A 17,222-nucleotide genomic window follows, 5' to 3' on the forward strand; every position below is an offset into this window, starting at 1 on the left:
ATGACTATGTTATTATATACTCTTCATACGTCAACAATATCATACTATAATCGAGGCAAATTCTTTCTGTGATGATTTTTCCAGACACAGATTAAGCCTAGTTCTAGACTTAAAGCCTGCTCAATGGAGAACCTTCAATAAAAATGATCTTTAGTCCAGTCTATTTTATTAGCTACCTAGTTAGTTGATATTGCTATATTTTGTGGTCTGTACCTGTCTATCTGTCTGTCTCCCAGGTGACTCTGGTATCCCTGGTAGACCCGGAGCTCGTGGCCCTCAAGGATCACCCGCCATCGGCTCTCAGGGTGTCCCCGGCCCTGTCGGACCCCCAGGACCTATTGGTGCTCCAGGTAAGCCTTATAACAACAAACAGAACAGAGCTGACCTTTGACTAGCTGATTGATTAGAGATCGATAGTGTTTGAGTCTGATATTGAGATTAAGATTGCTGGCATTGATTGAGATTTGAGATTGATAGAGATGATTTCTGATAGATATATTGATTGGAGATTGAGTGATAGAATTTGATTGAGATTGGTAGCATTTATATGTGGTTGCAGCAGACCTTCTAGTATCACCATTATGTAGATGCAATGCTAAGAATTGTTATCATATTAAACCTATTCAAAAGGAAAACCCATGTAATATGTATATTTATGCTGCATTTTAAAATACATAGTTATCCTGTTGTTTTTAACAGGTTATCTTGTGTTTGAGATGACTGAATATGTGTTCTCCAGAATGGATTGCCTGAGTCACACAGTGTTATGTGCATGGTCACCTTAAGGTCTCTTATATTAATGTTAATGATGTATCTCAGTGGGCTGGCTATGTGGTTGAAGCTATGTTGTCACACTAGTTATTACGCAGGTAACATCACCCCACTGCAAGGCTTTTGAGCACCAAAGGGTTTGCAAACAGTTTGTAAGTGGCTCACCTGTAAAGGGTTTATTTGTTGAGCACTGAATGATGTCAACATGGCGATAGCATGTCTCTATGGGGGGGATCCTGTCTCAGAGAGATGCATTGTGGATTATCAGTCAGCGACGGTAACCGAACCCTGATCTTGGGAGTTCACTCTTTCTTTGTCTTCTCACCTCACAACAGTCTTTTCTATTCTTCTTTTGTGTGTTGTCGATGTCTCTTTGGCGAATTCCACTTGTGTAGCTGTCAGCTATCACCCACCCGCACAATTCCACAAGTCTACCTTTCCTGCATTTGTTCTCCTCACTTAAACACAATTTACCTTTCTGGTTCAAGCCAAAACCTCACCAATAACTTCATACTCTCCTCTACCTGGCTAGTACACAAAACAACTTACTAAGCAGTCAGCTCCACCCAGGGTTCAGTTCGGAAGGCTCTTTCCTCATGTATGTTGTGTTGGATAGACCTAGGACATCACCCCCCTTCCCCACATCTCTTTCTCATTCTTCGATCCACTCCATCCTTCCATCAGCTCCATTTTGAACCTTTGCCCTGCTTACCTGCCGCTCTCTGAACTTATGACCTCAAGGAAGAAAGGTATTGTACCGCAGCCTATCTGAACTAAAGTCTCTTTTTGGCAGCGGATTGGTTAATTGGTACTGTATTTCTGTGTGATTGGTTGATTGGTTTAGGGACTGTACTTCTGTTCTGCGTGACATTACTCCAGCTATGAGGTAATGATATACAATTAGGGTATTTTAATCTGGACTGACATATGGGACCTTTACAATGTGTTGAATAGTCACTAGATTCCACTAGCACTGCAAGTCAAACTCAAAAAGCTTTATTGTCCTTCAAATTTCCATAAGACAGAATTCTTTTGTTGTTGCATTTGACAAAATTGACTTTCTGTGATGTCATAGATGAGGGACAGATGCTGATCAGAAAGTGAGAATCTGTCCTGACACTGTCCTTGATTCTCGGCGTTGCAGGATACTCAGGCAACAATGGAGAGAAGGGAGACCCCGGGCTTCCTGGCCCGGGCATTACAGGGTTGCCAGGAGACAGAGGAAGTCCCGGTTTCCCCGGCAGCCCCGGGGAAGTTGGACCTCAGGGTAACCCCGGTGGCCCTGGCCGCGATGGAATACCTGGCCTGCCTGGTAAGATAACGTCAACCATTTCTGATCTATGGCAGCGTTTACCCAGGAGCCCAAATCTGATATTTTGTTCAATTATTGGTCTTTTGACCAATCGGATCAGATCTTTTGGCAATAATTAGGCAAAAGATCAGAATCAGAGTTTTACACAGACAGCCCAATTCTGATCTTTTGCCCAATTAATGGCAAAAAAATCTGATCTGATTGGTCAAAAGACCAATTAGTGGCATGAGATCAGAATTGGGCTGCCTGTGTAAACACAGCCTATATGTCTGTTTCAGTCTCTGTCTAATTATCAATGTCTTTCTGTCTTATGTATGTACGGATGGCCCAGTAAGATATTATTTTCAGTTTGACATCTCTGACTGACTATTTACACGTCATGCTTGCTATTCTCCGACTACGTCCTAAATGGAATCCATTTCCCTTTATAGTGCAGTACTTTTGATAAGAGCCCTGGTCAAAAGTAGTGGGAATAGGCTGTCATTTGGGACGCATGCTCTGACTTCCAGTAAAGACCCAAAGTAACCTGTGTTGATGGGAGGAGGCCAGTCATAAAATGTGTAACCTGTGTTGATGGGAAGATGCCAGTCAGAAGATTTGTAATCTCTGTTGATGGGAGGAGGCCAGTCAGAAGATTTGTAATCTCTGTTGATGGGAAGATGCCAGTCAGAAGATCTGTAACCTGTGTTGATGGGAAGATGCCAGTCAGAAGATGTGTAACCTGTCTTGATGGGAGGAGGCCAGTCAGAAGATCTGTAACCTGTGTTGATGGGAGGAGGCCAGTCAGAAGATTTGTAATCTCTGTTGATGGGAAGATGCCAGTCAGAAGATCTGTAACCTGTGTTGATGGGAAGATGCCAGTCAGAAGATCTGTAACCTGTGTTGATGGGAGGAGGCCAGTCAGAAGATCTGTAACCTGTGTTGATGGGAGGAGGCCAGTCAGAAGATCTGTAACCTGTGTTGATGGGAAGATGCCAGTCAGAAGATGTGTAACCTGTGTTGATGGGAGGAGGCCAGTCAGAAGATGTGTAACCTGTGTTGATGGGAGGAGGCCAGTCAGAAGATCTGTAACCTGTGTTGATGGGAAGATGCCAGTCAGAAGATCTGTAACCTGTGTTGATGGGAGGAGGCCAGTCAGAAGATCTGTAACCTGTGTTGATGGGAAGAGGCCAGTCAGAAGATCTGTAACCTGTGTTGATGGGAGGAGGCCAGTCAGAAGATCTGTAACCTGTCTCCTCTCTCTCTATTTTGTTTTTATTTTCTGTTTGACGTGTTTGACTGACTGTCTACATATTCTGCTTGTTGCTCCATCTCTGACTTCCAGAAAGGTGCTAACCTACCTCTCTGTCTTTCAACAGGTGGTAAAGGAGACATGGGTGTAATGGGAACTCCTGGATCTCTGGGATCCCCTGGCAACCCCGGAGGGCCCGGCTTCCCTGGACCTAAAGGCAGCTACACACACACACACACACACACACAAGCACACACCTAAAGGGACTGCTACTATATAGACCATGGAGTCATAGGACAGCAGTCACAATAGATCCACATATGACCAAGATCACACAGATGCCAGATCTTACAATCAAGCAAACTAGTCCTAAACATCTGCTGCATTAGCTATAAGGAACCCACACACACACATAAACACACACGTGTTAGTACTGTACGTGTCTTGGGTAATAGACCCTCTGACCCTGAGTGTCTCCTTCCTCCAGGTGACGATGGTTTCCCAGGGCGACCAGGTGGGACCGGCAGTCCAGGTCTGAAGGGAGACAGGGGAGACCCCGGTCTCGTAGGACTCCCAGGTCCCAGCCACTCTCCCACTTCAATCAAGGGAGCCAAAGGAGATGCAGGAGAACCAGGTACGTCTGTTTGTCGGTCGGTCTTTCTATCTATCTATCTATCTATCTATCTATCATCTATCTATCTATCTATCTATCTATCTATCTGTCATAATGACTATAAAATGCAGGATTTGAGTAAATAAAAGGGTGCCCAATGGTGCTCCGCTGGGCACTCCCATAATAAATCTAGACACCTCTGCAAATGTTATGAATGTAGAAGTTCTCCCCAGTGTAGAAGAAAGACTTTCACTCAGCAAAGATGGATACCCAGCTCTTGTTTGATATGTTTACTGCTATTGCTGAAACACTGTCCTGTCTGTCTTGCTGTCTGCCTGTCTGTCTGTCTATCTGGCTGTCTGACTGTCTAACCATCCTGTCTCTGTGCTGTGTAGGTTTGCGAGGTCAGCCAGGTCAGAAGGGTATTTCCGGTCTCCCTGGAGACGCTGGTATATCAGGACAGGATGGAAGACCTGGGTTCCCTGGACCTCAAGGTATAGTAAAGTCATCCTATAGTAAAGTCATCCTATAGTAAAGTCATCTCATAGTAGTCATCCTATAGTACAGTAATCCTATAGTACAGTAATCCTATAGTACAGTCATCCTATAGTAAAGTCATCCTATAGTAAAGTCATCCTATAGTAGTCATCCTATAGTACAGTCATCCTATAGTAAAGTCATCTCATAGTAGTCATCCTATAGTACAGTAATCCTATAGTAAAGTCATCCTATAGTACAGTCATCCTATAGTACAGTCATCCTATAGTAAAGTCATCCTATAGTAAAGTCATCCTATAGTAAAGTCATCCTATAGTACAGTAATCCTATAGTAAAGTAATCTCATAGTAGCCATCCTATAGTACAGTCATCCTATAGTAAAGTCATCCCATAGTAGTCATCCTATAGTACAGTCATCCTATAGTAAAGTCATCCTATAGTACAGTCATCCTATAGTACAGTAATCCTATAGTACAGTAATCCTATAGTAAAGTAATCTCATAGTAGTCATCCTATAGTACAGTAATCCTATAGTACAGTAATCCTATAGTAAAGTCATCCTATAGTAAAGTCATCCTATAGTAAAGTCATCCCATAGTAGTCATCCTATAGTACAGTCATCCTATAGTACAGTCATCCTATAGTAAAGTCATCCTATAATACAGTCATTCTATAGTAAAGTCATCCTATAGTAAAGTCATTCTATAATAAAGTCATCCTATAGTAAAGTCATCCCATAGTAGTCATCCTATAGTACAGTCATTCTATAGTAAAGTCATCCTATAGTACAGTCATCCCATAGTAGTCATCCTATAGTACAGTCATCCCATAGTAGTCATCCTATAGTACAGTCATCCTATAGTAAAGTCATCCTATAGTAAAGTCATCCTATAGTACAGTCATCCTATAGTAAAGTCATCCCATAGTAGTCATCCCATAGTACAGTCATCCTATAGTACAGTCATCCTATAGTACAATCATTCTATAGTAAAGTCATCCTATAGTAAAGTCATCCTATAGTACAGTCATCCTATAGTAGTCATCCTATAGTAAAGTCATCCTATAGTAGTCATCCTATAGTAAAGTCATCCTATAGTACAGTCATCCTATAGTACAGTCATCCTATAGTAAAGTCATCCTATAATACAGTCATTCTATAGTAAAGTCATCCTATAGTAGTCATCCTATAGTAAAGTCATCCTATAATACAGTCATCCTACCTAGAGATCTTACTTGATAACGTTTCCTGTTGACTTCAATGTGCCGTTCACATATTAATTATTTCATTATTAGTGTCTTGCATCTTCAGATACGCCCAACCAACATGCGCTTATAAAATACCTATATCTCAATTTGTTATTGAGCACCAGAATGTTCTCCATAATGTCCTCTACTGAACAATCACTCCTAACATCCTCTTTCCATTGTGCTCAGGTCCCAAACGAGACCTCTAATGTCATGTATTGATGATGTACCATTCTTTACGTAATATCTCCAGGTCCCAAAGGAGACATGGGTATCCCTGGAGTATCAGGCTCACCAGGAAGCCAAGGACTTAAAGGCAACATGGGAGAGATGGGCTTCCCAGGTGGGCGTCAGCCAGCCGATAACCCCATATCTCCACCATCACCATCATGTTCTATAACCTCATATCATCACCATCATGTTCTATAACCTCATATCATCACCATCATGTTCTATAACCTCATATCATCACCATCATGTTCTATAACCTCATATCATCACCATCATGTTCTATAACCTCATATCCCCAACATCACCATCATGTTCTATAACCTCATATCATCACCATCATGTTCTATAACCTCATATCATCACCATCACCATCATGTTCTATAACCTCATATCACCACCATCACCATCATGTTCTATAACCTCATATCATCACCATCATGTTCTATAACCTCATATCATCACCATCATGTTCTCTATAACCTCATATCATCACCATCATGTTCTATAACCTCATATCATAACCATCATGTTCTATAACCTCATATCATCACCATCATGTTCTATAACCTCATATCATCACCATCATGTTCTATAACCTCATATCATCACCATCACCATCATGTTCTATAACCTCATATCACCACCATCACCATCATGTTCTATAACCTCATATCATCACCATCATGTTATATAACCTCATATCATCACCATCATGTTCTATAACCTCATATCACCACTATCACCATCATGTTCTATAACCTCATATCACCACCATCACCATCATGTTCTATAACCTCATATCATCACCATCATGTTCTATAACCTCATATCATCACCATCACCATCATGTTCTATAACCTCATATCACCACCATCACCATCATGTTATATAACCTCATATCATCACCATCATGTTCTATAACCTCATATCACCACCATCACCATCATGTTCTATAACCTCATATCATCACCATCATGTTATATAACCTCATATCATCACCATCATGTTATATAACCTCATATCATCACCATCATGTTCTATAACCTCATATCATCACCATCATGTTCTATAACCTCATATCATCACCATCATGTTCTATAACCTCATATCTCCACCATCACCATCATGTTCTATAACCTCATATCATCACCATCATGTTCTATAACCTCATATCATCACCATCATGTTCTATAACCTCATATCATCACCATCATGTTCTATAAATTCCCATATCCACTCTGCACCACCATGGTTTGTTTATTCTCTTGTCACTTTTATATTTTATTCACTAAATGCTATAAATAATTATAAAATGTGTTTAAAGACTCCCCATAACCCTTTAGACTCGGCCACTCTCAACCATCTAACACATTCCTGTTGATATAAACCCATTATGAATTGATATGCCTGAATAATTTTCTGTGTCCCGTAATTCTGTAACAGTTTAGTGATGGAAAATAGACACTGATAGATTAATCACAGTTTAGAGTGTTGTCAGTGAACTGATTGATAGATGAATCACAGTTAGAGTGTTGTCAGTGAACTGATTGATAGATGAATCACAGTTAGAGTGTTGTGAATGAACTCTATTTGGCCAACTGCGCTAATCTTATTGTCCATTTCTGATGATGTCACAGGACCCACAGGAGCGAAAGGAACTCCAGGTCAGCAAGGTCAGTCGGGTGTACCCGGTAGTTCAGGAGCACCAGGGTTCCCCGGAGCTAAAGGAGACCCAGGTTCCCCCGGATTTGGTGCCACAGGAGCTACAGGTCCCAAGGTATGGAAATGACTTTAGAACCATCATAGAACCATGGGTTCCTTTATGCTTGAATCTTTATCTCTCCAGGTTTAGATTAGTTATTTGTAGTGAACTGTCTACTCAATATGAATGAGATTTGTAATATATAGAAAAGTGCTATATTGATGAAGTTGTTATCTTTATTATCAGTAGTTGTAGAGCTAGTACTGTTAGTTTTACTTTCAATATTAGATAAATGACTGTTCTCTATCTATAATGTATCTTTATTCATCTCTCTCTCTCTCTCTCTCTCTCTCTCTCTCTCTCTCTCTCTCTCACACACTCTCATTCTCACACACTCTCACACACAGGGTGAGCCCGGTCGGTCGGGATTCCCCGGACAAAATGGAGTGAAAGGAACTCCCGGAACACCAGGTCTTCCAGGGTTTCCCGGCAGCCCCGGAGCCAAAGGCGACCCCGGCCTCCCAGGATTCCAAGGTACGCTTCCGGTAACTAACGGTTACGGTGCTAACCACCAGTGCTGGATAGTAGAAAAACCAGGAATAGTGTCATTAAATCTGTCCGTCTGTCTTTATGGTAATTCATTTAGGTTCTCCCGGTATTCCCGGGCCTAAGGGTCTGGATGGTACCCCTGGTAACCCCGGTCCCGCCGGAGGCCCCGGCCGACCGGGAGAGAATGGCCGTGCCGGATCACCTGGGTTCCCAGGCGACAAGGGTCAGGCAGGTCGCGACGGAATCCCTGGACCAGCGGGAGTCAAAGGAGACCAAGGTAGGTGGCGTAGTCACAGGAGAAAACTACATTACCCATGAGACAGTTCTCATCACTGAGTTGTGCTTGTCATGGTGATATTACGCAGAAAGACCATGTACTTGTATAATTGTATGACTATTCTCTTTCAAATCTCTTTGAAAATGAAGATTCTTCCAAAATGTGTTATATAATAGTTGGATGTCTAAATCTTCTTCTCTTCCAGGTCTTTCTGGTTTTGGCGGCCCCGGTTCACCTGGTCTCCCAGGGTCACCAGGTGAGAGTCACACCACTTGCTTGTACCCACCATACAGACACCATACAGACACCATACACATATCATACACACACCACACATACTATACACACCATACAGACACCATACACACATCATACACACACCACACATACTATACACACCATACAGACACCATACACACATCATACACACACCACACATACTATACACACCATACAGACACCATACACACATCATACACACACCACACATACTATACACACCATACAGACACCATACACACATCATACACACACCACACATACTATACACACCATACAGACACCATACACACATCATACACACACCACACATACTATACACACCATACAGACACCATACACATATCATACACACACCACACATACTATACACACCATACAGACACCATACACACATCATACACACACCACACATACTATACACACCATACAGACACCATACACACATCATACACACACCACACATTCCATACACATCATACAGACACAATACACACAGCATACACATACCACACACACCATGCACACCACAAAACTCTACTACTAATACTACTACTACTGCTACTGCTACTACTACTGCTGCCACTACAACTACTACTACTACTACTACAACTCTACATCGACCAACATCCTTCAATCAACACTTCTCCTCCACCACACCAATTGTTCAATGTTTCAGGTTTGCTGTATTTATATTGTATTTACTGTCTGTATAATGATTGTATTCCGTTTGTATTCTGTCTTTACAATTTGTCAATTGCTGGCAGCACCAATTCACTGAGTCAATTCACTGCTGCTGCTACTACTACTACTACTACTACTACAACAACCACTACTAAAACTACAACTGCTACTACTGCTACTACAGCCACTGCTAATACTACTACTACTACTACTACTACTACTACTACAACAACCACTACTAAAACTACAACTGCTACTACTGCTACTACTGCTACTACTACTACTACTACAACCACTACTACTTCTACTACAACCACTACTACTACTACTACAACTACTACTACTACAACCACTACTACTTCTACTACAACCACTACTACAACTACTACTACTACAACCACTACTACTTCTACTACAACCACTACTACTACTACTACTACTACAACCACTACTACTTCTACTACAACAACTACTACTACTACTACTACTACTACTACTACAACTACTACTACAAATACTACTGCTGCTACTAGTACTACTACAACCACTACTACTACTACAACCACTACTACAACTACTACTACTACAACCACTAGTACTACTACTACTACAACTACTACTACTACTACTACTACTTCTACTATAACAACTACTACTACAACCACTACTACTACTACTACTACTACTACAACCACTACTACTACTACAACAACTACTACTACAACTAATACTACTACAACCACTAGTACTACTACTACTACAACTATTACTACTACTACTACTACAACCACTAGTACTACTACTACTACTACTACAACCACTACTACTATTACCACCACTACTACTACTACTACTACAACTACTACTACTACAACTACTACTACTACAACCACTAGTACTACTAATACTACTACCACCACCACCACCACCGCCACCACTACAACAACTACTACTTCTTCTACTACTACTACCACCACTACTACCACTACTACTACTACTACTACTACTACTATTACTACTACTACTACTTCTGCTATAACAACTACTACTTCTACTACTCTACATCGACCGACATCCTTCAATCAACACTTCTCGCACACAACACAAAATGTTCAATGTTTCAAGTTTGCTGTATTTATATTGTATATACTGTCTGTATAATGTTTGTATTCCGTCTGTACTCTGTCTTTACAATTTGTCTATTGCTGGAAGCACCAATTCACTGAGTATGTGTAAATGTACTTGGCGAATTAAAGTGATTCTGATTCTGAAATTACCCTGTGTGGTTGCCGTCTGTCCCCTCCAGGTGCTAAGGGAGATTTTGGCGCCCCTGGTCTTCCAGGTAACCCTGGGTTCCCTGGTCAGAAGGGAGAGATGGGTTTCCCCGGCCAACCTGGGTCCCCCGGGAGCATCGGGCCCCCTGGTGCCCCCGGTGTGGCCCTCCAGGGGCCCAAGGGTAGCAGTGGATCCCCCGGCCCCCCTGGGAGAGGAGGTATGTTATGAATCGATCACTCCATCACCTGATAGCCAACGTTGCTGCCTGGTTTTCTGGCCATTTTGAAGTGTAGAACCTCCTGGTTGGAGTGTATGTTATAGTTGGCAGCAATTACAGCCTTGAGTATTCTTGGGTATGACGCTACAAGCTTGGCACACCTGTATTTGGGGAGTTTCTCCCATTCTTCTCTGCAGATCCTCTCAAGCTCTGTCAAGTTGGATGGGAAGTGTCGCTGCACGGCTATTTTCAGGTCTCTCCAGAGATGTTCAATCAGGTTCAAGGACATTCAGAGACTTGTCTTGAAGCCACTCCTGCGTTTTCTTGGCTGTGTGCTTAGTGTTGCTGTCCTGTTGGAAGGTGAACCTTCACCCCAGTCTGAGGTCCTCAGCACTCTGGTGCAGGTTTTCATCAAGGATCTCTCTGTACTTTGCTCTGTTCATCTTTACCTCGATCCTGACTAGTCTCCCAGTCCCTGCTGCTGAAAAACATCCCCACAGCATGATGCTGCCACCACCATGCTTCACCGTAGGGATGGTGCCAGGTTTCCTCCAGACGTGATGCTTGACATTCAGGCCAAAGAGTTCAATCTTGGTTTCATCAGACCAGAAAATCTTGTTTCTCATGGTCTGAGAGTCATTTAGGTGCCTTTTGGCAAACTCCAAATGGGCTGTCATGTTCCTTTTACTGAGGAGTAGCTTGATTGGTGGAGTGCTGCAGAGATGGTTGTCATTCTGGAAGGTTCTCTTATCTCCACAGAGGAACTCTGGAGCTCTGTCAGACCTCTGATTGGTCAGCTCTAGGATGAGTCTTGGTGGTTCCAAACTTCTTCCATTTAAGAATGATGGAGGCCACTGTATTCTTGGGGACCTTCAATGCTGCAGACATTTTTTGATACCCTTCCCCATATCTGTGCCTCGACACAATCCTGTCTTCCAAATCATGTCCAATTAATTGAATTTACCACAGGTGGACTCCAATCAATTGAAGAAACATCTCAAGGATGATAAATGAAATTTCCAGTCTCATAGCAAAGGGTCTGAATACTTATGTTAATAAGGTATTAATGTACATTTTTATATATATTTTTTTTTTCACTCGAATTTTGTGATTTCCAATTGTGATCCAATTACGATCTTGTCTCATCGCTGCAACTCCCCAACCCGGCTCAGGAGGCGAAGGTCGAGTCATGCGTCTTCCGAAACATGACCCGTCAAACCGCGCTTCTTAACACCTGCTCAGTTAACTCGGAAGCCAGCTGTACCAAAGTGTCAGAGGAAACAGCGTTCAACTGACACCCGAAGTCAGTCTGCGGGCGTCCCGCCGCCACAAGGAGTCGCTAGAGTGCGATGAGCCAAGTAAAGCCCCCCCCGGGCCAAACCCTCCCCTAACCAGGACGACGCTGGACCAAACCCTCCCCTAACCCGGACAACGCTGGGCCAAACCCTCCCCTAACCAGGACGACGCTGGGCCAAACCCTCCCCTAACCCGGACAACGCTGGGCCAAACCCTCCCCTAACCCGGACAACGCTGGGCCAAACCCTCCCCTAACCCGGACAACGCTGGGCCAAACCCTCCCCTAACCAGGACGACGCTGGACCAAACCCTCCCCTAACCAGGACGACGCTGGGCCAAACCCTCCCCTAACCCGGACAACGCTGGGCCAAACCCTCCCCTAACCCGGACAACGCTGGACCAAACCCTCCCCTAACCCGGACAACGCTGGACCAAACCCTCCCCTAACCCGGACAACGCTGGGCCAAACCCTCCCCTAACCAGGACGACGCTGGACCAAACCCTCCCCTAACCCGGACAACGCTGGACCAAACCCTCCCCTAACCAGGACGACGCTGGACCAAACCCTCCCCTAACCCGGACAACGCCGGACCAAACCCTCCCCTAACCCGGACAACGCTGGGCCAAACCCTCCCCTAACCCGGACAACGCCGGGCCAAACCCTCCCCTAACCCGGACAACGCTGGACCAAACCCTCCCCTAACCAGGACAACGCCGGGCCAAACCCTCCCCTAACCAGGACAACGCTGGGCCAAACCCTCCCCTAACCAGGACAACGCCGGGCCAAACCCTCCCCTAACCAGGACAACGCTGGACCAAACCCTCCCCTAACCAGGACAACGCTGGGCCAAACCCTCCCCTAACCAGGACAACGCCGGGCCAAACCCTCCCCTAACCCGGACAACGCCGGGCCAAACCCTCCCCTAACCCGGACAACGCTGGGCCAATTGTCCGCCGCTCTATGGGACTTGCGGTCACGACCAGTTGTGACACAGCCTGGGATCGAACCCAGGTCTGTAGTGATGCCTCACTGCGATGCAGTGCCTTAGACACTGCGTCACTCGGGAGACTGTCACAGGGGTCGTAAAATGGAGACCAAGGTGCAGCGTGTAGAGTGCTCATTCTTACTTTATTTTATGAGAACACTTAAACAAAATAACAAAATGACAGCCAACAGTTCCGTAAGGTACTCAGACAAAACGGAAAACAACTACCCACAACCCCAAAGGAAAAACAGGCTGCCTAAGTATGGCTTCCAATCAGAGACAACGAAAAACACCTGCCTCTGATTGGAAACCATACCCGGCCGAACATGAAAACCAACACATAGAAAATGATAACTAGAACAAACCCACATAGAAACAGAAAACCCCAAATACCTACAAAACAACCCCCCTGCCACGCCCTGACCATTCTACTATGGCAAATTACCTCTTTCACTGGTCAGGACGTGACAGAGACCTATTTTTTATACATTTGCAAAAATGTTTTCGCTTTGTCATTATGGGGTATTGTGTGTAGATTGATGAGGAACATTTTTTATTTAACCATTTTACAATGAGGCTGTAACGTAACAACATGTGGAAAAGGGGAAGGGGTCTGAATACTTTCCGAATCCACTGTGGATAGATAGATTATTGAAATATTCTCTCTCTGACATGTGGCATACACCTCCGCCCACACACACACACACAACCAACCCACCCAAATCCAAGTGAAAACCAGGCAGCAAACTAACTGACATACTGCAGTTGTGTGAATTCTTCATGTTAATCCCATTGATTTGCATGAGACGTAAACCTCTTTGTCAATCACCACTGGTCCCAGATCAGCTATGTCACTGAGCACAAACACACACATTCACTCAAATCACCATCGTCGAACTGCATTGTGTGTACACTGAGCACTGAACCAAACCAACCGATTGTATCACCACCACCACCACCATGCACATTGCAAGCAAACTTACCCCCCCCCCCCCCCCAGCCTATTACTGCAAAATGTTAGGGTGTGCTGCTACCACACACCAATCGCTGTGTCTCTCTCACCGCCGGAGTTGAGAGAGACACCCAATGTCTACGTTCTCCATCCATCTATCTGTTTGTTGTTCATCCCTCCATCCTTGCATCCCCTCATCCTCTCTCGGTTGCAGGGGAACGGTTCCTGATCTCTTCATCTCTGATGTGTGTGTCCTGGTGATGTCTGTGTTTGTCTGTGTTTGTCTGTGTTTGTCTGTGTTTGTCTAATTGCGTTAGATTGGTGTGATGCAGTTAAGCCAAACCTGTACCAGTTTTAACTGTGTTATACTAGTAGGGGGAGAAAACTAACTTACCTTTAACTAATGCTAATGTTAAACTAACATTTGGGGTATGAATCTCGAAACAAGAAAGACCATCATTAACTACAGTATAAAGTGAATTGATTATTATTACAGACCATTAGTTAAAAATGTATTGCAAGTTTCAACTAAACATTTTGAGTGCAGATGTAAGCTATAGCATGGACCCTGACTGTATACTGCACTTAAGACTGAGAGAAGGTTTGTCTGTGACTCGTCTGTGTTTCTGCCACAGTCATCTGTATCTGTCGGCCCACTGTACTGCACGGCCATGTGTGTCCAAGTACACCTGAATCACAACGCCAGCCTATATCACAGAGTTGGACTAACTGGGCTCAGTTCAAACATGAGCAATTTAACATGATTTAATTTCTGATTTATTCCACTTCCCTATACAAAGAGTCACATTGATAATGTGTCTAAAAGGGGATTGCTATAGGTCTATAATCCTCTATACCAGCGGTATTCAACTCTTACTCTACGAGGTCCGGAGCCTGCTGATTTTCTGCTGATTTTCTGTTCTACCTGATCATTAATTGCACCCGCCTGGTGTCCCAGGTCTAAATCAGTCCCTGATTAGAGGGGAACAATGAAAACACAAAGTGGATCTGGCTTCCAGAGTTGAGTTTCAGGGGTCTATAGCATCCTATTCGATTTCCTCAAATCACTATCTCCTTACCACCTATAGCTGTACTAGGAAATACCTCCCAAAAATATCTTCTATTAGAGATCTAGGTACACATACAGGTAACTGCCAAAATAAAGGAAACACCAACATGAAGCGTCTTAATAGGGCGTTGGGCCACCACAAGCCAGAGCAGCTTCTCTGCACCTTGGCCTAGATTCTACAAGTGTCTGGAGCTCTATCGGAGAGATGCAACAAATTCCATCATTTGGTGTTTTGTTTGACGGTGGTGGAAAACGCTGTCTCAGGCGCCGCTCCAAACTCTCCCATAAGTGTTCAATTGGGTTGAGATCCGATGACTTAGACGGCCATTTCATATGGTTTACATCGTTGTTCAGGCTCATCAAACCATTCAATGACCGGTCGTGTCCTGTGGATGGCGGTATAGACCATCCTATGGGGGCATAGCCATGACAGCCAAAATAATGGCCTGCCCAGCATTTTTATACATGACGCTAAGCATGATGGGATGTTGATTGCTTAAATAACTCAGGGATCACACCTGTGTGGAAGCACCTGCTTTCAATATACTTTGTATCCCTCATTTTCCATTATTTAGGTAGTTACCTGTATTTACTTTCTATTAATATTATTATTTCAAGCATTATTGAGCCCAGTACTACTAGCCCAGCTCGGTGTGTGACTAGCGTCATCCTCATATAGTGTTGAGCGCGATGACATGTACTTCCTGTTTCCTGTGGCTTGGCTCCACCCCCTGTGGTGTGGCCCCGCCCATTCTGATGACACGTGTGTCCGTGACCAGATCCCTCAAGTCAGAGTTCCAGTACCCAGGCTTCTGTCCTACTGCATGTTCTCCTGACCAAAACAACATTTATAACTCATTAATCTCACTGTGACCCTGTTCTGAAAAACAAATCTAGAACCTTAGAACACACAGTGCAGTCAAAGTGTTACCAAATGATCTTGGATCTCTTGATTTTGATTTGATAAATTACTTTCTTCCCTTATTTTCTGATCATGCCTTTTTTACTCCTGCTAATCTCAATTTTCCTCTGATTGAGTACTCACACTGGTCAAAGGACCTTAACTAAAAGGACATAACTTTTGCTAGAATGTTTTTATATGTTTTGTCTTTAAATGTGGTAACAGACTGAGATGTTATAAAACAAACCATGTTTAGAAATAATCAAAACCTTTTTTAGCAACCACTATTTCTGATGATAATTTGAATGAATAATATGTTAGTTATTAACACAAACTTCTAACGCTAAATACAGTAATTGTGTTAAACTTGGAATTGACTCATTTGTTGATTAAGTAGTTGATCAACAAGAATTTAGCATTATGTCGTGTAAGATAATATAGAGATGTTAGCATGTTCTCCATTATTGTTAAATACTTTAAGAACTGACACTATTTATCTTTCCCTTTCAAACTATTACAAATACTTCCGCTTCATCATATATGTACACAGCCAAACCCCAAGCAGGTATTAATTGAAATGAAATAACGATATTGACAATAAGCTACATAAGATTTGACTTCTTCAAAAAGTTATTTGGTTTGCCTTGAGATCTGGCTGTGTCAGATGTTAGTTATCCTGTGTCTATGCTAACTCTTGTTTTACCCCTGCACATTCTGCCGCCCGGCTCTGCTATACAGGGAATTCTGGGATACTTAGGTAATCCAGGTTAGACTCCATGGTGTTTGATGATGATGATGACCACTGTTTTTCTGTTGTGATAATACTGATCTGTGTTCATATTGAATAGCGGCCATTTTGTTAGCCCTGGTCCCTGATCCGTTTGTGCTCTTGCCAACTCCATTGCATTGTTGGAATGATAGCACAAACAGACTGGCACTCGAACAGACTGGCATACCAGAAGAGGATGGTGGAAGGAGCTATAGGAGGACGGGCTCATTGTAATTGCTGGGATGATATGAAGGGAACGGTGTCAAAGATATGGAATCCACATATTTGACTCCGTTTCATTTATTCCATTCCAGTAATTACAATGAGCCCGTCCTCCTATAGCTCCTCCCAATAGCTTCCTCTGA

At 43.4% G+C, this 17,222-nt stretch overlaps 1 protein-coding gene across 1 annotated transcript in view; it reads left to right on the forward strand.

Annotated features, from left to right (window-relative positions):
- The window catches only part of LOC115194993 (collagen alpha-5(IV) chain), a 51,458-nt gene that overhangs the window by 22,230 nt on the left and 12,006 nt on the right, over positions 1–17,222 (forward strand). The window contains exons 28-38 of the mRNA XM_029754894.1: positions 237–350; positions 1,916–2,083; positions 3,442–3,531; positions 3,802–3,948; positions 4,323–4,421; positions 5,924–6,013; positions 7,539–7,678; positions 8,011–8,137; positions 8,250–8,429; positions 8,635–8,685; positions 10,699–10,884. Of these exons, the coding sequence (XP_029610754.1) occupies positions 237–350; positions 1,916–2,083; positions 3,442–3,531; positions 3,802–3,948; positions 4,323–4,421; positions 5,924–6,013; positions 7,539–7,678; positions 8,011–8,137; positions 8,250–8,429; positions 8,635–8,685; positions 10,699–10,884 (1,392 nt within the window). The remainder of the gene's footprint in view (positions 1–236; positions 351–1,915; positions 2,084–3,441; positions 3,532–3,801; positions 3,949–4,322; positions 4,422–5,923; positions 6,014–7,538; positions 7,679–8,010; positions 8,138–8,249; positions 8,430–8,634; positions 8,686–10,698; positions 10,885–17,222) is intronic.

The sequence above is a fragment of the Salmo trutta genome, chromosome 5 (assembly GCF_901001165.1).
Source record: "Salmo trutta chromosome 5, fSalTru1.1, whole genome shotgun sequence".
In the NCBI taxonomy this organism is placed as follows: domain Eukaryota; kingdom Metazoa; phylum Chordata; class Actinopteri; order Salmoniformes; family Salmonidae; genus Salmo; species Salmo trutta.